This window comes from Apis cerana, linkage group LG10, assembly GCF_029169275.1.
Source record: "Apis cerana isolate GH-2021 linkage group LG10, AcerK_1.0, whole genome shotgun sequence".
Classification (NCBI taxonomy): domain Eukaryota; kingdom Metazoa; phylum Arthropoda; class Insecta; order Hymenoptera; family Apidae; genus Apis; species Apis cerana.
In genome coordinates, this window is record NC_083861.1 from 8,627,455 (window position 1) to 8,654,532 (window position 27,078).

The 27,078-nt window shown below is 26.3% G+C and overlaps 3 protein-coding genes across 10 annotated transcripts; 1 reads left to right on the plus strand and 2 right to left on the minus strand.

The window, feature by feature from the left end:
* Positions 1–15: 15 nt before the first annotated feature.
* On the minus strand, positions 16–6,449 carry LOC107992509 (REST corepressor 3). 2 transcript variants are annotated; one of them, XM_017048435.3, is made up of 10 exons: positions 6,186–6,440; positions 5,669–5,737; positions 5,475–5,549; positions 5,187–5,401; positions 4,920–5,102; positions 4,206–4,316; positions 3,565–3,653; positions 3,082–3,256; positions 2,654–2,968; positions 16–2,582 (listed from the first exon to the last, which is right to left on the minus strand). In XM_017048435.3, the coding sequence occupies exons 1-10, from the start codon at positions 6,286–6,288 to the stop codon at positions 2,499–2,501; spliced, it is 1,419 nt and encodes a 472-aa protein (XP_016903924.1). In that variant the 5' UTR covers positions 6,289–6,440; the 3' UTR covers positions 16–2,498. The 2 variants fall into 2 exon arrangements, with proteins under 2 accessions (XP_016903924.1, XP_016903925.1); XM_017048436.3 differs by lacking the exon at positions 4,206–4,316 and having other exon boundaries at positions 6,186–6,449.
* Positions 6,450–7,477: 1,028 nt separating this feature from the next.
* On the plus strand, positions 7,478–13,513 carry LOC107993124 (uncharacterized). 2 transcript variants are annotated; one of them, XM_017049365.3, is made up of 13 exons: positions 7,478–7,631; positions 8,659–8,863; positions 8,935–9,119; positions 9,192–9,265; positions 9,398–9,578; positions 9,774–9,865; positions 9,930–10,020; positions 10,101–10,275; positions 10,357–10,524; positions 10,634–10,935; positions 11,336–11,663; positions 11,733–11,834; positions 11,904–13,513. In XM_017049365.3, the coding sequence occupies exons 2-13, from the start codon at positions 8,749–8,751 to the stop codon at positions 12,206–12,208; spliced, it is 2,118 nt and encodes a 705-aa protein (XP_016904854.1). In that variant the 5' UTR covers positions 7,478–7,631; positions 8,659–8,748; the 3' UTR covers positions 12,209–13,513. The 2 variants fall into 2 exon arrangements, with proteins under 2 accessions (XP_016904854.1, XP_016904853.1); XM_017049364.3 differs by having other exon boundaries at positions 7,554–7,782.
* Positions 13,514–13,991: 478 nt separating this feature from the next.
* On the minus strand, positions 13,992–27,075 carry LOC107993123 (uncharacterized). Of its 6 annotated transcripts, none has more exons than XM_017049360.2 (10): positions 18,328–27,075; positions 18,011–18,220; positions 17,562–17,921; positions 16,488–16,817; positions 15,900–16,410; positions 15,645–15,826; positions 15,424–15,571; positions 15,138–15,344; positions 14,631–14,746; positions 13,992–14,404 (listed from the first exon to the last, which is right to left on the minus strand). In XM_017049360.2, the coding sequence occupies exons 1-10, from the start codon at positions 26,603–26,605 to the stop codon at positions 14,289–14,291; spliced, it is 10,458 nt and encodes a 3,485-aa protein (XP_016904849.2). In that variant the 5' UTR covers positions 26,606–27,075; the 3' UTR covers positions 13,992–14,288. The 6 variants fall into 6 exon arrangements, with proteins under 6 accessions (XP_016904849.2, XP_061936105.1, XP_016904850.2 ...); XM_062080121.1 differs by having other exon boundaries at positions 15,645–15,847; XM_017049361.2 differs by lacking the exon at positions 14,631–14,746 and having other exon boundaries at positions 15,190–15,344.
* Between the last annotated feature and the right edge of the window lie 3 nt (positions 27,076–27,078).

The window sequence follows — 27,078 nt, forward strand, 5'->3', positions numbered from 1 at the left end:
ATGCTTTTTAACCCATCAAAGTACACAAGAGATATTTAATAGTCTTGAATAAATACATCTGTACACTTTACGGACATATGAATGTGTACACATTCACAAAGCATATAACTTTATATTTACATTATGCTACATATTAATTGTCTTAAAATATTAGAAAATTTTGAATAATCATGTCTCCCGTTCCTTATACTTCATTATATCTATAGTATCTTTATATGATATAATTAAATATAATATATTAAATTTATTGTATTGTATTTATCGTTTATTTAATTTTTTAAATTGTTAAATTAAAAATTTTTTGTCGTCCGTACAAGTTAAAAGTATTGTATAATAGCAATGTGCTTTATGAATTATCCAAATCTTATACAAATAATTTAATAATTGATATATATATATATATAAATGTGATTTCAAAATTAATTTGGACATTAAGCAGATTTATTTTTTTTAAAAAAACATTTATTCGTTAATTGCGCATCATTCTCTAATTAAATGCATTCGTAATTAAATTTTTATTGAAGAAAGAAGTTGTTTTTAGCGGAACAAGAGATTATCCACCTAGCAAAATATTTGAAAGTAACTTCCTCCTTCAATTTTAAATTATGAAAGCTTATATTTAATAATGTATTTGAACACTACGCTTCATGCGTTTGTGTGCGAAAGAATTGCACGTATTAGAACTAAGCGATTTAAGAATATAATAAAAAACGATCAGAACATAACAGATTATTTTCCATAAAGTGATATTAAAATTCTATTATTTATATATAATGTAAAATGTTTTCTATGCAATTCATAAAAAATTTAAATATTTTACAATCATTCAATTATCGTTTGAATGAAATATATTAAAATAAAAAAAATTATTAAATAACTTGTTATTCGCTTCTGATCGCATTGTGTGTGTGTGTGTGTGTGTGTGTGTGTGTGTGTGTGTGTGTTTTTAAATTTGAGAACTATTTGTCTGGTAAGTTCCAGCCAATCTTCGTGATATGTTACTAATGATTATAGTAAATTTCTTTGGTGATCATTGCTATTTACATCGATGTTTATATAATTTCTAAAGTGTATTTAATCTCACAATCATTTTCAGGAATACCATGTTTTGTTAAAGAAATCGTGCACACACGCTTGCGAGTGTTTCTTTTATTAACATTAAGAAGTGAATACTACCTAGAAAGATATTAAACTAACAGTATTATTACTATTGTTATTATAAGTAAATGTGAATGTACACATGAAATTATAAATAAAATTACATATATATCAGGTTTAGGTGTTGTATCGTGAAATAGTGAAAAATCAATGAAAGTTTTTTTGAAAATATTTTTTAATGACAATTATCATTTTTAAACGAAATTTATGCTTTTCATAATATATTTCTATCATTAAATTTTATATACATATAGAGATTATTAAATAATTTCTTGAAAATAAATTTAAACGAATTTATTTCATATTTGTTCGAATATTTAATATTGTATAAATATTTTATTTCAGAAAATTTACTAAAATATTCTTTTTGTATGCAAATTTTATCCAATTAAAATTATTCAATATAATTTTTTTGTTACAAATGAAATATTTCTCTATTATAAGATTATAAAAGTTTGTGCTCTTATAAATATAGAAGCACCATTTCTTTGAAATACAGAAAATTTTAGTACATTAGATAATTTTGCATAATATAATAGAAATATCAGGAACCATTTTTCTCGTTTTTTATACATTTGGATTGAATATGCAGCAAGCCATAAAAATATATTCTTCTTAATCTGATATTTTCAATAGCACAATTTTCAATCTCTCAAATTTATTCTATAAAACTAATAAAAAAAATTCTCACTGTGATGTATTTTAATAATATATTCAATATTTTTCGTTAAAATTTGAATGAAAGTATATTATTTTTTTGAGCATTATTTTTTTTAGTAATAAATCATTAAACGCGATTGTGTTAAATTACTTTCATTAGTTTAAAATGGGATTTAAGATATCCCTTTGTATAACTAGAAATATTACATGCTACAGAATACAATTAATTTATTCAAAAAAAGAAATTATTATGCATCCGAAATTATATAAAATGGATTTAAAAAAATGCTTGTTGTATTTGCAGGATGCATTAATTTATCTTTTAGAATTACATGCTAATTGTCCTTAATGGAATAATATTTTTCTTATATTGCTTAATAAAAATTCCATTTCAAACATATTATATTAAAAGTAAGTTTAGCTAAATAAATTCACACATTTTTGTTCATATAAATTTATCCATACATGCATTATATGGATTTATTTTACACATAAATTTAATGTAAATTGTTGCTTGTACTTGATATTTCTATATCGCATCAGTAGCAACATAATATAATTAGAAGTGAAAATTGCAAACTGAATTATAAACAAATACCTTTTAAACGATATTATCGATTATCAAAGTGTCTGTGATTGCTCTTTTCACGTTTGGTAGTATTCAGAAGTATAGTCATTTGTTATTTAGCCGTTTGTCCAATACCGGCAGATGATTTCGTTTTTTGCGATGATTCTGCTGCTTCATTTGGCTGATCTACATCCATCTAAAAATTTATATTTAACAATTTAATGATTAATATTACATAATACACAAAATGAATTATAAATATTTTACCTTTTCTTCTTTCTCATCATCAATTAATATCGGACCATTTTCAGCTTCATATTCTTTTAATACGGCATCTAAATTATATCTTCGCCGATAATTCACGAAAAACGATCGTAAATGAGCTTCTGTCTTAGTTCCAATTACATCAGCAATCGCAGAAAAATCTTTTCCATATTTTCTAACTCCTTGAACGGCCAAAAGTAATTCGTCATTTGTCCAACGAGCATTTATACGACTTGATACTTCTGGGGGTCGCAAATCATCAATACCATCAGTTGTTTTACGCTTCAGTGCACTTACTTGTTGTTTATTTGATTGTATCTATATGTTAAATTTTTATTTACATAACTTAAAATTTTTTAATTAAACAATAAATTATTTTTTTATATAAAAATGTATCCACACGTATTGTGTTACTTTATTCGAAAACATACTTGACGTTTTAGACTAACAATTTCGGTGTCAATCGCTTGTAAACTGTTGTTTGCTTGATTCGGTTGACCAGCCAATGCTGCTAAATCATCATGATTAACAACGAGACCGCGAGGTGGTTTTCTTTTGTTTGTTCGACCTGGCATGGAACTTAATGGTCTTGCTACACCAGTTCGCCTAAATCATTTAAATAAATTTATAATATTCTAATTTATGAATATATACACATATTTAAATATATAACTGATCTACAATTATTATAATTTTACAATTTCTTTAAAAATATTAATTATTGCATAAGATAAGAATGCTCATGCATTCTTATTAAAATTCTTATGTTAATAATAAAACTTGGCATATTATACTCATGAAATATTTAAAATTAATCGTATGTATTTTTTATCCACAATAATATGTGCATGAACATTCTACTTTCTAAATAATTTTTTTAATTTTTAAATTTTATTTAACTTGCACTCACTGACCTCCAGTGCAGATAGCAGCTGTGACACGCGTGTCCTTTTGGCGTCGCACGAACACTATGACAAGCAACGCCACAGTTGCTACACGAGCCCTACAACACATAATACCCTTTTAAAATATATTCTGACAACCCCCCCCCCCCCCACCCTTTATTTCCATTAAAAATTTTTAATATCTAATTTTTATTAATCTTTAAGATTTTTTTTTATTAAGAAAGAAATAATGTGTATGTGTGTGTGTAAGTGCGTGCACACACGCGCGTGTGTGTGGATGTGTATAAAATTCTATCTAAATATTAGATATATTATTTTTCGGCCCGCCGTAAAAAATTAGAAGCTCCGAATTCCATTTGATTTTAAAATTTTATTACATTTGATAATGATAAAAAGCCAATTTTTTTCGAATTAATAAGTTCATGAGATGCGTAAATCTTCCTCATTTTATATAATTTTTGGGCTTCAACATTTTTTCCTCAGTAAGGTTTCAGCCTATCATTCTACTATATAAATCATTTACGCAAAATTTTCTTTTCTTGATAAAGGAAAAAAATGTACAACAGAGACAAAATAAATATGGGGCATAAAATAGCAAAATATAATAAGCATACTATATTATGCAACAGGGTAAGGTTTAGGCTGAGTACCTGAACCTGAGGGGCGTTTTCCGAGTCGGATGGGGCTTTGGCGTCAGTGCCTTGGCTTCCTGGCACAGCTTGGTTCTTTCCACGACGTATTCCGCGGTGGATCGTCCATTTCTGGAACGTTCCACATTTACGTTCACACACGATATAACGATAATTTAATTTTTAATTTTGTATAATTAATTTTATGTAGATTTCTTTTAAAATAGTTTAGAAATTTGTAAGAGATAAAATATTAGTTTAATTAATTAATTTAAATTATTATTTTTTTGTTTGTATAAATAAATTCATATAAGTTTCATAATTCTCAATATTGATAATTTTTACCAATTGTAGATCAGTGTTTTTATTATTTTTATTATTTTTATTCACCGCATGGAATACGTTACCGTGTGGATACATTTTTCAGACGCGTATTATTGCACATTATATATATACGATTTCGAACCAGTGCCATGACATTAAAATGCAACAAGAGGAAAACACTACCACACGCAATAGCACAAATGTTAAGTTACTTATTAAAAAAAAAAAAAAACAAGCCAAAAAAAAACATTTATTCTAATTAATTTTTGTATTTCTAATTACTAAACTATGAAAATAAATTATATCATAATTTATAATTATGAAATATTTTTTTAAATTGAGAGAACAACTATTCTTTTTTATAAACATTAAGTGCATGCATTTATTAGATATTTTAGAAATAAATCTTACTTTTTCTTCTGATTCACTATCTGTATTGGAACCTAATTCACTTCCATTTTCACTACCATTTTCTCCTTCCTTTCCACCACTTGTTAATTTTCTAGCTTGTCTATCCATTAATGATGTTCTAGTTCGTGTTTTTTTCCAGCTATAATAATATTTAACAAGACTGGCAATAGATTTATCTGGTAACTGTAACATAAAAAACAAAAATATAAATAATTTTTTATATAATTTTAATATTTTTTAAATTTTTAATTCATGAAAAAAATTTACCATTTGACGAATTCGATGGAAGCTTTTCCCATGAAATTGAAATGCTTGTTCAAAAAGAACTTTATCTTCAACTGTCCATTCATCAGGAAACGGCGTAAAATTAGCTAAATCTAATACAGCACGCTCTAAATTATGTTTATGCCAAAATAACATTCCTAATGCTTGTTCTCCATTGTAACCATATTTTTCTTTTGCTAATATGATATATTCATCCACTGACAAAAAAATATAATTTTTTTATAATCTATATATTTTAAATACTGATTAAGAGATAAAATTCATATTTACATTTTTGATCAGGTATATCAGTAGTAGGAGACCATACCAATAATGCCCTGTCAGGGCATTGATCTAATCGTCGTTCTGAAATACAAAATTATGAAGATAATAAATTTAAAAAGTATAAACTTAAAAACTATTAAAAAATTGTATCATAGATATAAAAGAAATATTAAATAAATAATTTTATTGAAATAACATACCACTGACGGGAACAAATTCTGGAACAATGACTTGATAATCTCTTCCAACACGTATTTTTTCTGCTGGAACTTCAAAAAATATTAATGTTTAATTGATAAAAATTTTAAAATAAAATAAAAAATATATTTTTTTCTATTTATATTATATGCATAAATTATTTTATATATAATAACATATAATTATAACATATAAAGATTCATTAAAAAAAATAAAATATTATTATAAAATTTTATTATATGCATAAATTAAAATTTAATATTCAGTTCAAAAAATTAAATAAAATTATTCCATAAATATATTCATAGGAATTGATTGAAAATGTAGAAGCTCAAAAGTAGGGCGCGCTGTTTAAAGATCCTACTGATTTTCGTGTTCGATCAATATAAAAATATGCAAACTTTTAGAGAATAATACATTTTTAGAGTTGTTGTATATTTATCATATATTAATTAAGATAGCATTTAAGAGAATCAAATTAATTATAATAATAATTGAAGTGCAATATGAAATTGGTACCTCCGTCTTCTTCGCTTGAAGATTCCGTCTGTCCGTTGGGGCTGGGACCTCTCGATCTGCGCCCATTTCTAACATTTTCCGAATTTCTTTCCGCCAAAACCATTCTCTAACTTTTCTTTGATTTAAGTTGTATCAAATTATTACGTTAATAAAAATTTTTTCGTAAAAAATCCAACGAAACCTACGATGCAAGCGATAGCTTGCAATTGCACCGTGCTCCGCAGAATCTGACTCGCGCTTCGTGCGACCGTAGCGAAAGTAAAATGGCTGCTTATTGAAAGTGATCTGATTGGTCAATGATTTACTAAGTAAAGATGGCAACGTATATTTTCAGTGTATTTCGAAATTAATTGTGTTTTAAAAAACCAATATATTTATGAATTCTTTTTTAATTATTATAAATTTATTTTTTTATTAAACTTATATAATTTATTAAAACGTATATAAATATTATATATTAAAATAATAAAAAAACTTTTGATTCTATTTGACTATCACAATAATATTAAATATTAATATGTAAAAATTTATAATGTTTTAAATTAATTTAAAAATCTTTTTATTTTAATAAAATAAATAATAATGATTGAAATATTAATATTTTATATAAAATATATATATATATATATATATATATATATATAAAATATGTATATATATATATATATATATAATATATAATATATACATATATATATTTTATCATATCGTATAAAACATATATAGTTTCAATGATCTATTCCTATAGTCATAGGTAGAATGTGTCAACTAAACCCTAAACAAATGACGTTGATGTTAATAAACAAATATCTCGAAGTTATGTAATGTAGAAAGACAAAAATTTGAAAACTATTTCAACTCAATTCTATTCTAATAAATACACATATACTTGAAATTATATATTTCATCTTGCAATAAATTATATTCTTGTTTTATGAAAGAAATGAAAATATTAGAATATTATAAACAAATATATATATATATATATATATATATATATATATATATAAATATATATATATATATATATATAAAAGAAGAAATAATAATTATTATTTGATTTAAGTTATATCACAATCAGTAAATAATAGCATAGAATAGATTGAAATAACGAGACATCGATATATTTTGTATATTGATGATGTCACGAGGTACAGTTGCATGATTTATACTTGAGAATTTCTCGAAAACAATCTTAGTTTTTATAACAAATTTGCAAAATTTAAAATAATATTTTCCAATAATAGTAAAAATAACGTATAATAAAGATAAAATTAGAAAGAAATTTATTCAATACATATCATAACTAATTGAAGAATTAAAATAAGTCATAACCTCAATTTTAGAGTTTATGTTGAAAGTTCTATCACCGAGAGGCGCCACTATCAAGCAATCGCAGTCTCTGATAGACTTTGCCGTGTAAGGAACTTTCATCGCCAATTTAATGTAAATATTACATTTGTTGAGAATTTAGAGTTTATTTTAGCGTACATAAGTTCGAAATTATCGTTCGTGTTCCCTGTGCAATTCGTTGCTGGGCGTCATTTCGTAATATTTCTCGTTTAGTCGAGATCGGCAATAACCAAAAAATTTCTCCGTAGGTATTCTTTTTTTCCTTAATAATCGTTGATTTTTTTTCTAACATATCATTAATGATAGATTTTGCATTTTGAATTAACAAATTCTATATTTTTTAAAAGAAAAATTTAAATTCTATCGAAATTTTTTCGGATTATGTGACGTTTACTGTTTAGAATAGTACAGTGATTAATTTTTGTTCACTAGCCAATTGTTACACGCATATTAATAAGTTAAATTGTATATTCGATATCCTTTTTATGCTTGCCTTTCGTGAAATTTTATTTTAAAAAATATAACTTAGTCTTTTTTCACCAAAGTATGTTAGATTTAAGAAAAAAGAAAGAGAAAGAATTTTTTTAAATATTCTTAAATATTTGTTGAAAAAGATTATGTTTAAATTGTATTATTTATATACTAGACCATTCAAGAAACAATGTGTGTATGTATCTTGTAAATTTAATTTTGGCTTAATATATACTTATAAGTAATATATACATATGTAATTTTAAATATGCTACAAGCTCATATGATTATATTATTTGTAGTTTACATACTTTTTTATATTTAATATAAGTATTTGTTAATTTATATTTATAATTTTCTCTAATATAATGTTTTAAATAAAAAAATAATACTTTATAAATATTCAATTATTATAAACTATTTTTTACTTCAATATATTATGTATATAAAAAATAAATAATATAAATAATAAATAGTATAACCATATAATTTGTTTATGCATTCATATGCATATACATACATATAATATTTGATACAATATTTTTATTTATTGTTACAAAGAAATTACTTATAAATTTAATATGATAAAATTATCATATTAAATTTTATGATAAAATTATCAATGGAATTTTTTATTATTTTATTACAGATGATTATATAAAAAAGTATATTGAGATTTAATTATACTCTAAGCTCTTGATAAGCTTTTTTGAGAGATTTTGAGTGTAAATTAAACAAAATGAGGGTTGTTGCACTAGTCAGTGGTGGTAAAGATTCATGCTTTAATATGATGCAATGTATAGCTGCAGGACATGATATTGTGGCTCTAGCTAACTTATATCCTGTTGGTAAAGGTAAGTAATAAATAATAAATTATATTAGTTTATTTAAATAATAAATAATTAATGAAACAATTAATTTATAGATGAATTAGATTCATTTATGTTTCAAACTGTTGGATATCAAGGTGTTGAATATATTGCAGAAGCTATAGGTTTACCAATGTATCGTGAACCAACCTTTGGTAGATCAAAAATGCAAGAAAAATATTATTATCCAACAGAAAATGATGAAGTTGAAGATCTTTTTAGGTTGTTAAGTAAAGTAAAGGTAACATATTATATAAAACATATATAAAACAATTTTTTTAGTATAATAATCTTGACTTTTTTGAATTTTTAGGAAAAAGAGAATATAGAAGCTGTTTCATCAGGTGCTATTCTCAGTGATTATCAACGAATTCGAGTGGAAAATGTGTAATTATTTAATGCAAAATTTAATTGTTGAAATATTTTATTTTAACAGAAATTTATTAAAAAAACAATTATTTTTTATTTTGGCAAAAATATCTATAAATAATATATCTAATAATAAAAGTTTAATTTTAGATGTAGTCGTTTAGGACTTGTTTCTTTATCATATTTATGGAGAAGAGAACAAGATGAATTGTTAAAAGAAATGATAGAAAGTTCTGTCAATGCAGTTATAATTAAGGTAGCAGCTTTAGGCCTTGAACCAAGACATTTGGGTAAATCACTTTCTGAAATGCAATCCCATCTTGCCAAAATAGTAAGTAAAATGTCTTAATGATTAATGATTTAATAAAAGATTTTCTTTTGATTTTATTTTAATTATTATTTTATTTTATTTATTGAAAGTATTTCAAATATAAATAGCTCATAAAAAACTATATGCAAAAAAAATTTATTTAAATTGTAAACAAGCAAATATATGTTATTTTAATAGCTATGTATTTATTTATAGAGAGAAAAATATGGTGTTAACATATGTGGAGAAGGTGGAGAATATGAAACCTTTACATTAGATTGTCCATTATTTAATAAAAGTATTGTAATGTAAGTTATCAAATTTATTATTAAAATAAATAAGACAAAATATATATATTTTTGTTTATTTTAGAGATGAATATGAAAGTGTTGTTCATTCAAATGATAACATAGCACCCGTCGGATATTTAAACTTCAAAAAAATTCATGTTCAAGAAAAAAATGTGAGTAAAATTGTTATTATTGTATACATTTTTAAGAATTTTTATGATTAAAATAAATAATTGAAAAAAACTTTATTTAGGATGGTATAGAAGGATTAACGTTACAAGAGAGACTAAAAAATGTTCCTATTAAAACTCCATCTGATTACATCACAGAAATAGTTGGACCAGAATTACATGATGGTTGTAATTTATCGGAAGATGAAAATGATGAACATGATTGTACAGACAGTAATATAAGGACTTCAAATTCTGGTATTATTTTTCTGTTTAATTAATTAAATTTTTTTATTTATTGCATAATAAATTAAATTAATGTAAAAAAAATTAATGTAGGTCAATTTAATCCACCAAGTCCTATGGAAATTTTATATGAAGAAGAAGATTATCCTGATGTGCCCATAGTAAATAAAAACCAAACTGGCTGGTTCTGGTTTGGTGGTATTGCTGGGAAACATCCGGATGCTAAATCTGCGATGCGAGAGGCATTGGAGAAATTAAGCAGTAGGTAAACTTTAAGTCTTTCAAAACACCTTTTAGTTAATTTTTTTTCTTGTAATAGTGCATTTTGGATTTGATATAGATTGATAAAACACTCGTATCGACTGTCTAGGTCTAGTCAAAAAGGAAAATCTTCAAATATCGGACATCGTTGCCGTAACATTATATATAAAAGATATGTCAAATTACATATCTATAAACGAAGTTTATATCTCATGTTTGAGCAAGATAAATCCACCAGTCCGTGTATGTGTGGAATGTCCATTAAATATACATGTTGTACTGGATGCTATAGCTTATAAAGAAACTCAAGACTGTGGTGATAAGAAAGTTCACAAACGACATACAATGCATGTTCAAAGCATAAGTCACTGGGCACCTGCAAACATTGGTCCTTATTCTCAAGCTGTTCGTGTGAGTGTACTACCGTTACAAACCAATTTGCGTGCGCGTCTCTGTGTGTGTATATGTAGATAAATGTGTGTATGTGCGCATTCGTACGCGCACGCACACACATCTGGTTTACAAAAGAAACATAACAGTGAGGTAAACAAAATAAATTTTCTAAAATGAAAATAAAAAATTAAGTATTAATAAGTAAGAAAAAAAATTTAAATTGCATTTATTAATATTTTTTAATATCTTTTACATTATATTATTTAATATCTTTTAACCAATTTTAATTAATATATATAAAAGAGATATAATTATTTTTGTTAATAGATGTATACAAATAATAGTAATTAATAATAGTAAATAACATTTGAAAATTTTTAAGATTTTTTTAACAGAGTTATAATTATTTATTTGGTAGGTGGGTGATATTATCTCAGTTGCTGGACAAATACCATTGGTGCCTGGTAGTATGACTATTTTGGATTTAAATATTAAAAGGCAATGTCGTTTAACATTGAGACATATAGATCGTATTGTTAAAGCTATGGATTCGAATACACAACTCAGGGATATTGTGCAAGGTATTTGTTTCTTGACTCATTCTAGTTATATACCAGACGCACGAAAAGAATGGGAAAAACGAACAAATAATGCTATTGTGGATTACATCATTGTACCAAATCTTCCACGTGGTGCTCAGGTTGAATGGTGCGTTTGGGCTCATAGAGATAATAATAGATTTGAATGTAAGTATGAAAATACAGAAAATATAAAATCTTCATCAAATATTTTTTTCAAGAATTATTTTATTATAGATGAAGAGACTGGTAAATGTGTAGGTAATTTCAAAGTGGCAATAAGACGTAGATGGAATTATGAAAATAACGTTTCAGCAATTGTGTGTTACATGTCTACTGGTACATATTTTTATCTGAATATTTTTACACTTTTTCATAAACAAATAAAAAGATTTCTCTCTTAATTAGGTTCATCCAATTCAACTGGTAATTTAGCCACGGAAACGAATTTACTTTCTACGGAATTAACTATAGATGAACTAACAGAGGCACTTGAATATGTACTCTGTAAACTTACAAAGGGATCCCAAACTATTAATCCGACATGCAATTTACGCATTTTTTATAAAGTTGGCAGTTCGCCAGGACCGAATTTTGTTCAAGATGTTCTTTCTAAATTTTCTACGCGAAATTTAGTTACTACTATTATACCGGCAACGCACTTACATAATTTCAGTACCTTTTTATCTATATGTGGTATTAGACACGAGTAAAGTCTAATAATAGTTTTTACGTTGTCAATTATATACAAAACATTATTGTGTCGTAAAAGAATTGCAAAAATTTTATTTGCCGTTTAAATTATTTCAATCAATGAATATAAATGAAAAAAAAGAACAAATCGATTTTAGTACGAAATGAAAATGATTAACGGCTATGTCGATACTCGACTATGGTTGTAAAACTTTATATATTCTAAAGGATAATTACTTAGCAGTATCAGTGCTCGAATATAATGTTATTTTTCACCTTTTCTACTGATTGCTTGTTGGGTTTGCTCAGAATTCACTTGACATCTGTCAATAGTATATTTATATTCGGCTAGTCAACGAGACGTTAATGATTTTAAATCATTTTATCTCGTTAGTATAAGTGTTCTACGTAATGCAAAACACATTATGTCATTTCATAATGTGTGCTGTATGCTATGCCTCGTTTTTTGCTCAAGTTGTTTTTTATTTTTCACAATTTCACGATACGTGCGGAGTGTTAAGTGTGTGATTTTGAAAGAATTTGAAAGCGTGCACAGCCATTTTTATAGTAGCGCTCAAAGTAAATTGAATATTAAAGAAAAAAGTATCAGACGTATTAGGGAAATTGTACATTTTAACATCAAATATGAAAAAAGTCTAGTTTATGCCCTTTCTAATCTTAGTTAAAAAAAAAAGAGAAAAAAGGAAAAATGAATCGATATGCGGAAATTTAAAACACGCACTTCTTAACGATTGTCTTCTTTCACTTTTGAAATGCTGCCGATGTTGTTCCGCTATCATTTAAACTTTGTATTGTAATGGCAGACACATGTAGCTTTGCAAAAGGATATAAAAAATATTTACTTCGCAAAAAAGATACTGTGTAAATCCTCGGTAGTTTCTGCATAATTGATCTAATGCTTTAGAGATACGTCTTGTACAAAAATATGCTATATATTAAAATATTTTTGACAGTATAATATTCATGCAACGATATGCCAAAGTTTGTATTTTACAATTTGGTCATTGTTTAATCAATTTTAGTATTATGATCTTATTTTCTTGTATATATTACTAAATAATCTAAAAAATTTTGCATTGTATTATATGATGTAATTAGTTTTGAAAATAATTGGTTATTAATTATGGCTGAACGGCGAGAAAAGATAAATTTCAGAAGAACATGAAACATATTATTCATGATGTGAATACTATGTTACTATAAATATGTAAAAATATTTGCAAGGCATACTCTCGCAACAAAATACTATTCCGAGGATTATATTGCAAAGAAAAATAAAGAAAGTGATATATATTTTTAAGAAATTGCTATTTTGTTTCATATTTTATTATGCTCCCTTTTTACCTTCATCATACATATGTATTAATTTTTATTTTTTTTTAAATCTACAACTAATAAATTACAAGATTGTTAATTTTTTTATAAATTGAAATTAACTCTAAAAATTAATATTAAACTTATGCATATATATGCATATAACAAATATAAACATTTTAAAAAACAGCACCATATATACATTTAAAAAGAAATGTTAAAAATAATTATAAAATTTATATAATACTGTAAAACAGTCTTCCAATAATGATTTCTTCTTATTATGATAAATAATTTTATATGTAATAATATAGTGAAAAGAAAATAAATTATATGAACACAATTTGTTTAAAAAAAAAAATTTTTTTTCATTTTATAATAGTATTTTAAAAAAGAACTATCGACATTTAAGTATAAAAGGATAAAAAGAAAATTGGAATCTTTAAAATTTTTACTTAAACATTAACATTTAAAGTGAGACTTTATATATTTTAAATTTTATATATAGCTAATTATAACTACTTTTATGTAACAAAATACTTAATTTTTCAAATTGATTATAATCATATAATTATGTACAATAATATTCTTTCCATTTAAAAATTCATATGAAAGATTTTATAATAAATGAATCAGTTAAATCTTCATAATATATTCATTATCTACATAAATAAAAAAAATTCTATTTTATCAGTTTTTCTATGCACGGGATTCACATTTTATACAACCCTCGTCTTTAAACAAAAATTATATATTTATATTTATTTACGTTTTCAATGTTTTCGATATTAATGGTTTCATCATATGCTGGCGATTTGGTGCACAAAAATCACATAGATAATTTTTCCTGTCTAATAGCATTCCCTTGGTCTCCACGCAACCTGTAAATATTAATGATTTTAATGAGAATAACTTTTTTATTATAATGATAAATGCCAATTATTAAATATTTTTTTATATTTAATATTTTACTATACCTGAAACCTTTTTTTTAAATTTGAAATAGTTAAATTATTCTTAAAGACAAAAATATTTGATGAAACATGCAAATGCAATGACATGCAATGAAAAATATATAACGGAATTATATGGAATTTGTGTCAATACCTAAGTGCAGATATTTGTCACATGCGCTGCAATGCACTAGATTTGCTTCCAGGTCGAGTCTTGGCGCAGTATGACAGCGACTGCAGTGTGGGCAATAGCGACCCTTTCGCCATAGCCTTGTTATTACATAAAGATTATGGGGTTAATGAATTTGGATAAGGATTCATTATAATGCCAGAATTTAATATAACTGATGAAAATTTGAATCTTTGCCAATTTATCTTAAACATGCATGAATAAATTAAGTATAGATAAATGTATGTTATTAATCAAATTGTATATATCTAATTTTTAAAACCCAAAGATTCAAATATGATGACATTGTGAATGTGAAACATTAGTTTATAAATTTTTTTTAAGAAGAAGATTAGTGTGAATTAAGGAAATTGTGAAGCAATAACGAAGCCCCGTGAAAATTTGAAAACTAGCACTTAGTATGTGTATTTTTAATCACATTTTCACTCATACATTACACCATAAGATGAAAGAAAAATTAGTACTACTTACTTTGAACATGGAACACATAGTGTTGAAACATAAACACGAGTATTCTTATCACCTTTTTTATATTCATGTTGCCATTGAGCAACACTGTTTCTATCAGAATTTATACCACCAGGTTCTCTTGAACTACAATTTGCACAGACAGCACATTCTTGACAATGCCATCTTCCTTGGGGTACTCGTCGAAGGCCAACGCAATAAATATGATACCTAAATAAATTATATATATATATATATATATATATATAATTGTATATATATTTTATGTTTTATAATAAAAAAAGCATACCCTCTATCACACATATCACAAAAAAGCATTTTATCTTCGTCAGCAGGATCATGACACTGAGCACAAGTTTTACAATCTGTGCATTGCCATGCATATGATTGAATATGAGGAACCATATCTAAAGTTAGATCTATACATGATGGATGAACTATAATATAAAAATATTACGATATTTATTATAAAAGAATAAAAAATCAATAAAAATGATATAAAATAATTACCATGTCCATTACATGTACCACATTGAATTAAAACTTCATTTTTACTATGTTTATTCAATGTTTTTAAACACATCTTACATTTTAATTTTATTTCATCTTTTTGGTTTGCTATTTCCATATCTACTTCGTCCATTGTAGACTGAGAACCTTCTGTATCCTGTGTTCCCTCGCTAGAAGATGAACTATATATAAAAAATAAAAAACTATTCTTTCACAAGAGATATTAAAATGTTAAGTTTTAATAATAATATAAACCTTGAATCATCTGAAGATGAATCACTATCACTATCACTTTGAGATCCTTCTGATTGACTGTCAAATTTACGTTCATTTGGTCTCATAGGACCATAGAGTACAGTATTAAGAGGATAATATCGTAATTCAGCTGGTGTATATTCCCGATAATAATCTGTATATTGTCCTGGTATCAATGCAACAGGGTAGTGACCAATTCTTCGTTCCGTTTCAATTTTTAGTTGTTTTTTTGGCACATGTATTGTAAAAGTTTGTAAATCTAAGCTGCATTTTCTATTTTCTCGTCGAGCTTTATTTAAATTAATATTCCAAGATAATGCAGATTGAACTGCCATTTCTGCTAGATCAATTCTATTTTTTTCAGCATTTGCAGCTGCTGTTAATTCTTTTTGTTTTTTAGAATGTTCTTTCACTTGTTTTTCGCGCATATGTTTACGATATTCTTCATATTGATCCGGAAAATCACTGCACATTACATCTAATACTTCTGAACTGCATACAGCAGTTAATCCTAAAATAACATTAATAAAAATATACTAGTAAAGAATAAGTAAAAAATAATAAATAAATAATTTATAAATAATTTACCCATATCACACATTGCTTCACTAACTAATCCATTTTCTCTCAAATAATTTCTCTCTTCCATATCCACTACTCTTCTCTTTAAATCTGGATATTTTCTTTTGAAAGATTTTACACCAAGGTACTGAGATATTTGTTCTTGTATCATAAATGTTTCACCTTTTCGATCTAGTGGCCATTCATATTCAGCAATTTTATCGACAGTAAATGGTCCTTCGTCTGGATCAAAATTAATTTCCATTCTTCGATTTTTAACTTTCACTTTTTCTGATTCTGTGGTTGCAGTACTAAGTACACTTCCTTGGGATTCCTCATTTACCATAGTTTCAGAGGCTATGATATTATAAAGATATAATACTTTGTATTTAAAGACATAACCAACTACTACATAATAATGTTTTATAATTTAAATTATAGAATTATATTAAAGAATTATATTAAAAATAATTGTCTTTATTAAAATAAATAGAAAAAAAACGAATAGATTAATTTAATTTCACAATTAAGATTAACAATAAATATCTATGTTATTAAACTTTTCAAAATAAAAATATTTTTAAAAAATGTATATAATTGATATGATAATAATAAAACACTAACCATTATGGTTTTAAAATTTTTTTAAAATATATATCTTAATACATATTCATTATGATTTAAAGTAATAGTACATTTTGTGCTTAATTTAAATACATCTCACATTTAGGTGCTTGAGAGATGTTAGGACACAAGAAAAGATCTATTTATAGATATCTTACTTGGAGGTCTACCAATACATTTATCTTTTAATTTTGTTTAGTCATATGATGACTATAATCCATATATTGCTTTTCATTATTATCATTTTTTTGTTTTGAAAATTTATTATTATTTTTAAAAATATAATAAAAATATATTTTATATAAATATATAATTAATATATAATATAATTGATTTTAATTGTTAACAAATAATAATATAAATATTTATATAATAAATAAAATCATTATTTTTTACTTATAATAATTATTCTAAATATAAAAAATAATTATTGCATTATTGAACTTTTAAAATTAATATATAATATAAATAACATACCTGGTGCAGAAATATTTCTAGCTGGAGTTTGAGACCTTGAACCTAATTCTGCACTCATTCTCGTTTCTTCATCTATTACTTGCACTGTAGACACATTCTCATGCTTTGTAGCATTTTCTACTCGTTTTGATGCTGGTGTAAGCCAGTTAGGATGTCCAGGTGGTATTAATATGTCTTTACTTTCTAATTTTGTATTCTCTGTCAGTTTATCAGATCTGTTATCAGAATCTACTTTTGTTACAGCCTTTTGTATTCGTTCAGGAACGATTTCAATCAATTTCTTATCCTTAATATCATCTTTAATGTTTGATACTGGTTTAGGTAATCGCATTTCTGATGTTTTATTTATTTCCGTGGAGTCTATAAGCATGTTATTTATTAATTATTAATTATATTTGCATTTTTTAATTTATCAGTTTTTTTTCCAATAATCTTTTTATCAACTTTACCCGAAGAATTAGTTATTTTGGAATCCATAACTGGTTGTTTAAGAACTTTATACAGTTCTGATGATTTTCCGAAAGATTCTTGTTGCACTCCAGAATCATCTATCGTTATTATAGCCGTTGTAGAAGCTTCTATCGCATTTAAATCTTGTTCTATCTTAGGTTTTTTCATTATTTGTGAATCTGCATTATCTAATTTTCGTTTTCCTCGACCTAAAAATTAAAAAAAAAAAAAGAAAAAAAGAAATGAACAAAGTGATAAAAATATGAAAAAAGTAATTATATAATATTTACACATAAACTATTTGAAAAATACAAACCTCGTCCTCTACCTCTTCTAGGAGGAGCATAACTCTTCTGATTCCTACAAGTTCTTTTAGGCCTTTCATTCTCTCTGGATTCTGGAAAATGTGCTGATGATTGCATATGTTGCGAGTCGTCTAAAGATAAAGGATCCCTAGGTATTAATAAATGAGGTGGAGGATGAGTAATTCCTTGAGGTAATGGATTCCTTCTGGGTCTACCTCTTTTTTTAGGCACTTTAACTTCTGGCATTCTATTGGAAACTTCTTCTATTATCACAACGTCTTGGCTAGAATTTGAATTTTCATTTACTATTATCAATTCAGGCCGTTGTTCTATAATTTCACAATCAGAATTCATTGGTGAACTAGATACATTTTTTGATAAAATATCCTTCAATTTTTCATTCATAGAAGTATCTGATGATTTTTGTGGTCTTACTTGAGTAATACTGATTTCTTGATTTATAACATTCATTTGCTGTAGACTAATCGCGCTGTTTTTTGGATCAAATAAAAACTGTTTTTGTTCTCTAGGTGTAACAGGTTGAATAGTAACTTCAGGCAAAATTTGTGTGAATTGAGTTTCTAACTTAGACTTTTTGGAATCGATAGGTGCGATAGTAATATCCTTACGCTTTGGAGACATTTCAATTACATTATCTATTTTCTTTCCGTGCATTTGCACTGGTTCAATAGTAAGTTCTGAACGATTGCTTTGTAAAATAGTTGAATGACCAGTTTTAAGAATTTTTAATGTAGAGTCTTTATGACCGATTTGTCCAGCCTCTTTGTATCTTTGTGTAAAATTTTGAGATGAATCAATTTCTTTGGATTTATATGCAGTTTCCGTTTGATTATCGCAAGCCACAATTGTCGGATGACCGGTCTTAGATAATTTAATTTTCATTTCAAGAGATGAATCAGTATCTCGACGTCGCTGTTGTTTATCCTTCTTTTCTGAATCTACTATAGATGCATCTCCAGTTTTTAATAATTTTATTTTCATACCTAAAGAAGCATCACCAGTTTTAGAATGTTCTGCCTCAGATATTCGGATAGTTTTATTTACATCATCAGATATATCAGGTTGTATGATAGAAGCATCTCCAGTTTTGGATAGTTTAATTTTCATTCCTAAAGGTGATTCAGTTCTCTTGGGTATTTCTTGTGGAACTTTGATTTCTTCCAACTGATCTTGTTTCTCTGAAGATATAATAGATGCATCACCAAACTTAGACAGCTTGATCTTCATACCAAGTGGTGATTCAATTTTTGATAATGATTCATGTATATTATCTATTGATTTATCTACAATTTCTTGAGTAATGTATGGAGATTCCAAATATTTTGAAACATCCTGAGATATGTCTATTCTGTCATCTAATACTTCTGAATGAACAATAGATGCATCACCGCTTTTAGATAATTTAATCTTCATTCCAAGAGGTGATTCTGTTCTTTTGGGTATTTCTTGCAATAATTTAGTTTCTCCCAATTGCTCTTGCTTTTCTGAAGAAACAATAGATGCATCACCAAATTTAGAAAATTTGATTTTCATACCAAGTGGTGATTCAACTTTTGATACAGTTTCATGTATATTTTCTATTGATTTTTCTATAGTTTCTTGTGAAATTTCAATATGTAGTGGTTCTAAAGATTTTATAACATCTTGAGATATATCAATTTTATCTTTTATTTCTTCTAGAACTTCTGAATGAACAATAGATGCACCACCACTTTTAGATAATTTAATTTTCATTCCCAGAGGCGATTCTGTTCTTTTAGGTATTTCTTGCAAAATTTTACTTTCTTCGAACTGATCTTGTTTCTCTGAAGAAATTATAGATGCATCACCAAATTTAGAAAACTTAATTTTCATACCAAGTGGCGATTCAATTTTTGGTAAAGATTCCTGCATGTTTTCTACAGATTTTTCTATAGCTTCATGTGAAATCTCAATATGAGGAGAATCTAATGATTTTATAGCATCTTGAGATATTTCCATTTTGTCTTTTATCTCATCTAAAATTTCCGAATGAACAATTGATGCATCGCCACTTTTGGATAATTTAATCTTCATTACAAGAGGCGATTCTGTTCTCTTGGGTATTTCTTGTAAAAGTTTGCTTTCTTCCCATTGTTCTTGTTTTTCTGCACTAGATACATCACCAAACTTAGAAAGCTTGATCTTCATACCAAGCGGTGATTCAATTTTTGACGAAGTTTCGTGTATTTCTATTAATTTTTCTACAACTTCTTGTGTAACATCAATATGTGGTGATTCTGATGATTTTGTAACATGTTGAGAAGTATCCATTTTATCTTTAATTTCTTCCAATACTTCTGAATGAACAATGGATGCATCACCACGTTTAGACAATTTAATTTTCATTCCTAGAGGTGATATTGTTCTCTTAGGTACTTCTTGAAGAAGTCTGTTTTCTCCTAATTGTTCTTGTTTTTCTGAAGAAACAATAGATGCATCACCAAACTTAGAAAGCTTTATTTTCATACCAAGTGGAGAGCCAATCTTTGGTAAAGTATCATGTTTGATTTCTATTGCTTTATCTACAAATTCGTGTGAGATATCAATATGCAATGGCTCTAACGATTTTGTAACATCTTGTAATATATCCTTTTTAATTTTAACTTCATCTAGCACTTCTGAATGTACAATGGATGCACTGCCACTTTTAGATAATTTAATTTTCATTCCAAGAGGTGATTCTGTTCTCTTAGGTACTTCCTGCAAAAGTTTATTTTCGCCTAGATATTCTTGTTTTTCTGAAGAAACAATAGATGCATCACCATATTTAGAAAGTTTAATCTTCATACCAAGTGGAGATTCAATTTTTGCCAAAGATTCATGTCTGGTTCCAAATGTTTTTTCTATAGCTTCTTGTGAGATATCAATATGTAGTGGTTCCAAAGATTTTGTAACATTTGAAAATATTTCTTTTTTATCTTTATTTTCTTCTGGCATTTCGGAATGAACAATAGATGCTCCTCCACTTTTGGATAGTTTAATCTTCATTCCAAATGGTGATTCTGTTCTTTTGGGTATATCTTGTAGATGTTTATGTTCTTCAAACTGTTCTTGCTTTTCTGAAGAAACAATAGATGCTTCACCAAGCTTAGAAAGCTTGATTTTCATACCAAGTAACGATTCAACTTTTGGCAAAGATTCCTCAGGTTCAATTAATTTTTCTATATCTTCATGTAAAATTTCGAAATGAGATGGCTCCAATGATTTTGAAACATCTTGAGATATATCTATTTTGTCTTTAATTTCATTTAGAACTTCTGAATGAATAATTGATGCATCACCACGTTTGGATAATTTAATCTTCATTCCAAGTGGTGATTCTGTTCTTTTGGGTATTTCCTGTGGAACTTTGATTTCTTCCAACTGATCTTGTTTCTCTGAAGATATAATAGATGCATCACCAAATTTAGAAAGCTTGATCTTCATACCAAGTGGTGATCCAACTTTTGGTAAAGTTTCATGCATTTCTTTAGATTTTTCTATAATTTCTTGTGATATCTCATTATGCAATGGTTCTAATGATTTTATAGTATTTTTTTGAATCATATCTCTTTTCTCTTTTATTTTGTCTTCTGGATGTACAATTGATGTATCTCCATTTTTGGACAATTTAATCTTCATTCCAAGAGGTGAATCTGTTTTTTTGGCTATTACTTGAAGTAATTTATTTGTTCCTAACTGTTCTTGCTTTTCTGAAGAAATAATAGATGCACTACCAAACTTAGTAAGCTTGATTTTCATACCAAGTGGAGATTCAATTTTCGGAAAATTTTCATGTGTGATTTCTATTGATTTTTCTATAGTTTCTTTTGCGATTTCATTTGGTAATGGTTCTAACAATTTTGTAATATCTTGAGACATATCCATTTTATCTTTAGTTTCGTTTAAGACTTCTGAATGAATAGTGGATGTATCATCATTTTTAGACAATTTAATCTTTACTTCAACAGGCGATTCTGTTCTTATAGGTATTTCATGACAAAATTTATGTTCTTCCAATTGCTTTTCTTTTTTTGGAGAAACAATAGATCTATTATCAAACTCAATATACTTATTCTTCATATCAAGTGATTCAGTTGTTGATAATTTTTCATACATTGTTTCAACTGATTTCTCTATTGCTTCATTTGAGATTTTAATCTGCAATAATTCTAATGGTTTTGTATTGGTATCTTGAGATGTATCTACTTTATTTTCAGTTTCTTGCATGATTTGTGTATCAATAGTGGATGCATTTTCGCATGTAGATAAATTAATTTTTATTTCGAGTGGTGATTCTATTCTTTTAGATATTTCTTGCAAAAGTTTACTTTCTTCCAAATGTTTTTCCTTTTCTGAAGAAATATTAGATATATTATCAACATTAGATATATTATCAAACTCAGAAATTTTATTTTTCGTATCAAGTGGCGATTCAAGATTTGGTAATGGCTCAATTACGGTTTCTAGGGGTTTTTTTATTACTTTCTGTACAATGTCATTATGCGATGTATCCATTGATTTTGTAACATCTTGAAATATTTCTATTTTGTCTTTAATTCCATCGTGCGGATGAACGATTATAGATGCATCGTCATATTTAATTTTCATTTCAATAGATGATTCAGTATCTTTGGATATTTCCTGTAAAAGTTTGCTTTCTTCTAAATGTTCTTGCTCTTCTAAAGAAGCAATAGATGCATTCTCAAATTCTGGAAGTTTAATTTCCGTACCAAGTGGCGATTCAAGTTTTGGAAAAGTTTCATATCTAATTTCCTCTGATTTTTCTATAGCATTTTGTGAGATTTCAATATCTGATGTTTCTAATAATTCTTTAACATCTTGAGATATATCTGTTATATTTTTAGTTTCTTCTATCATTTCTGAATGAACAATGGATGTATTGTCATTTTCAGACAATTCATTCTTCATTTCCATAGATATAGTTCTCTTAGGTATTTCTTCTTGAAGTTTGTTTTCTTCTAATTCTTCTTGCAATTCTGAAGAAACAATGCATGCATCAACAAAATTAGAAAGCTCAATCTTCATATCAAGTGGTGATGTAACTTTTGGTAAAGTTTCATAAATAGTTTCTACAGATTTTTCTATAACTTGATCATTGATTATCTGATCAATATCAGATGTCTCTATTGATTTTGTTATATCTGGAGTCATGTCCAATTTATTTTCAGTTTCTTCCAGCATTTCTGAATGAACAGTGGATATATCATCATTTTCATTTAATTTAATCTTCATTTCTAGAGATGATATTGTTGTCTTGGGTATTTCTTCTAATAATTTACTTTCTTCTAATTCTTGTTTTTTTGAAGAAATTATAGATGCATCATCAAATTCAAAAGCTTTGATTTTCATACCAAGAGGTGATTCAACTTTAATCAATGTTTCATGCAAAGTTTCTACTGATTCTTCTATAATTTCTTGTGAAATTTCAAAATGTGGTGACTCAATAGTTTTTGTATCATCTTGAGATATTTTATCTATTTTATCTTTAATTTCATCTAATATTTCAGAATGGACAATGTTTTCATTTTTGGACAATTTAATATCTATTTTAATAGATGATTCTGTTTCCTTCTGTATTTCCTGCAGAAGTTTATTTTCTTCTAATTCTTCTTGCTTCTCTGAAGATAAAAAAGATGTATCATCAATTTCATTAAGTTTCATTTCCATAGATTCCATAGATTCAACTTTTGGTATTCTTTCATGTATTGATTCCACTAATTTTTCTATATCTTCTTGTAAGATTTCAATACGTGTTGGTTCTAATAATTCTGTAACATCTTTAGATATATTTATTTTTTCATTAAATTGGTTTAGCATTTCAGAATGTGGAATGGATGCATTGTCACTTTTAGGTAATTTACTTTGTATTCTAAGAGGTGATTTTATTTTTTTTGGTATTTCTTGTATGGATTTATTTTCTACTAATTCTTGCTTTTCTGAAGATAGAACAGATGCATCATCAAACTCAGAAAGCTTCATTTCCATATCAAGTGATGATTCACCTTCTGGTAAATTTTGTTGCATAGTTTCTACTAATTTTTCTATAGCTTCTTGAGAGATTTCAATTTCTGATGGTTCTAATAACTTTGAAACATCTTGTGTTATATCTATTTTTTCTTTAATTTCATCTAAATCTTCAGAATCAACAATAGATGAATTCTCAATATTGGATAATTTATTCTTTATTTCAAGATATGATTCTGTTGTTTCTGGTATTTTTTGTAGAAGTTTACTTTCTTGTTCTAATTGTTCTTCTTTTTTTAAAGAAACAATAGATGCATCATTAAATTTAGAATCCTTTATCTTCATATTAAATGATTCAAGTACTGGCAAAGCTTCTTGCATGGTTTCCATTGATTTTTTTATAACTTCATGTGGTATTTCTATATTTGGATGCTCTACAGATTTTGTAATAACTTGTGATATATTTGCTGTATTTGTAATTTCATCTGAAATCTTTGAATAAACATGAGATGTATCATCATTATTAGATAATTTAATCTCCATTTCTATAAGTGATTCTGTTTCCTTGGGTATTTCCTGTAAAAGTTTATTTTCTTCCAATTTTTCTTGTTGTTCTGAAGAAACAATAGATATATCAGTAAAATTAGAATCTTTGACTTTTATACTAAGTGGTGATGCAAGTTTTGATAATGTTTCTTGCATTGATTTTTCTATAATTTCATGTGATATTTCGACATGTAGTTGCTGTAATGGTTTTGTAATATTTAGAGACATATGTAATGTGTCCTTAATTTTATCTTGCATTTCTGGATATGTAAGAGATGCATCATCAGTTTTGGATAATTTATTCTCCAATTCAAGAAGTGATTCTGTTTTATTGGGTATTTCCTGTAAAATTTTGCTTTCTTCTAACATTTCTTGTTCTTCTGAAGGAATAATAGATGTATCACTAAAATTAGAATCTTTGATTTTCATATTAAATGACAATTCAAGTTTTGATGCTGTTTCTATTGATTCTTCTACATTATCATGTGGTACCTTAATATCCAATTGTTCTAATGGTTTATCATCTTGAGATATATCTATTCTTTCTTTAATTTCATTTAAAATTTCTGAATGAATGATAGATTCATCTTCATCTTTAGTTAATTCAATATTCATTTCTAATGATGTTTCTTCTCTCATGGATACTTCCTGCAAAATTGTACTTTCAACTAATTTTTCTTGTTTCTCTAAAGAATTAATAGATGTATCATCAAATTTAAATACCTCAATTTTCATTTCAGGTGATTTTGGCAATACCTCATGTTTGATTTCTTTTGATTTTTCTATATCTTCTTGTAATACATTAATATGGGAGAATTTTAATGAATTTGAAATATCTTCAGATTTATCCATTTCATTTTTAATTTCATCTAATACTTCTGAATGAACAATAGATGAATTGTCATTTTTGGCTGATTCAATTTTTATTCCAACAGAAGATTCTAATATAGTAGGTGTTCTATCTAATATTTCTTGTAGAATTTTGCTTTCTTCTAATTCTTCTTGCTTTCCTGAAGATAAAACAGATGAATCATCAAAATTAGGAAGCTTGAACATTGTGTCAAGTGATGATTCAACTTTTGGTATAATTTCATGCATAGTTTCTTCCACTGACTTTTCCATAGCTTCTTGTGAAATTTCAATATGCAATGGCTTCAATAATTGTGTATCATCTTGAGATATATCTATTTTATCTATAATTTCATCTAATACTTCTGAATGAACAATGGATTCATTGTCACTTTTAGATAATTTAATATTCATTTCAAGAAGTGATTCCGTTTTTATAGGTATTTCTTGCAGAAGTTTGTTTTCTATTAATTGTTCTTGTTTCTCTGAAGAAACAATAGATGCATCACTAAAATTGGAATCTTTGATCTTCATATCAAATGGCGATTCAAATTTTGGCAACATTTCTTGCATTTTGGTTTCTACTGATTTTTCTATAGTTTCTTGTGAAATCTCTATATGCGAGGATTCTAATGATTTTGAAACTTCTTGGGGCATATCCATTCTATCTTTAATTTCTAGCACTTTTGGAGAAACAATCGATGTATCGTTGTTTTTGCTTAATTTAATGTTTTCCTCAAACGACAATTCTATTTTTTTTGGACTTTCTTGAACTATGTCTAACTTATCTTTATGCTCCATTTGCATCTTTGTTGCATCTTGTTGCACTATAGACGCATCACCGCACTTTGATAACTTGGTGTTCATTTCAATTAGAGATTCCATTCAATTAGTTTTTTTTGTGTTTATTTTTATATTCTTTAGAATCGTTAGTCGATTCGCCTTTTTCAGTAGTAATTATCGATACATCTCCAGATTTTGATAATTCAATCTTCAAACCAATAGATCACAACACAACGATGAACTTTCCGACACCATTGCTAGAGATGAATTGATACATGTAAATATGAATATATACTCGATACTTTTGTTTCGATATCAAATACTTTTAATATCGATAAGATGCGATGCTGCAAATGCGATTCTTAATTAATATCGAAAAAAGTATTTCTATTGAATAAAATAAATATTGACATTTAATATAAAAAATAAATGATTTAATTAATCTATTCTAATATTTCAAATATAAATTTTTATTTATGTTATATAATCTTAATGTTTTAAATTATATCATAATTTATATTTATTATTTAAAAAAAAGAAAATCAACCAATAACTCCAGAATTCACTAGCTGAAG

Coding starts and splice junctions, on each gene's coding strand:
- LOC107992509 (XM_017048435.3), bottom strand. CDS start 6,288: ATGGTTTTGGCGGAAAGAAATTCGGAAAATGTTAGAAATGGGCGCAGA. Junction 5,550..5,668: donor AGAATTTGTTCCCGTCAGTG/GTATGTTATTTC, acceptor TTTGTATTTCAG/AACGACGATTAGATCAATGC. Junction 5,402..5,474: donor TGATATACCTGATCAAAAAT/GTAAATATGAAT, acceptor TTTTTTTGTCAG/TGGATGAATATATCATATTA.
- LOC107993123 (XM_062080121.1), bottom strand. CDS start 26,605: ATGGAATCTCTAATTGAAATGAACACCAAGTTATCAAAGTGCGGTGAT. Junction 17,922..18,010: donor CAAAATAACTAATTCTTCGG/GTAAAGTTGATA, acceptor ACATGCTTATAG/ACTCCACGGAAATAAATAAA. Junction 16,411..16,487: donor TGAAGCAATGTGTGATATGG/GTAAATTATTTA, acceptor ATGTTATTTTAG/GATTAACTGCTGTATGCAGT.
- LOC107993124 (XM_017049365.3), top strand. CDS start 8,749: ATGAGGGTTGTTGCACTAGTCAGTGGTGGTAAAGATTCATGCTTTAAT. Junction 10,525..10,633: donor GGCATTGGAGAAATTAAGCA/GTAGGTAAACTT, acceptor TCGACTGTCTAG/GTCTAGTCAAAAAGGAAAAT. Junction 10,936..11,335: donor CTTATTCTCAAGCTGTTCGT/GTGAGTGTACTA, acceptor TTTATTTGGTAG/GTGGGTGATATTATCTCAGT.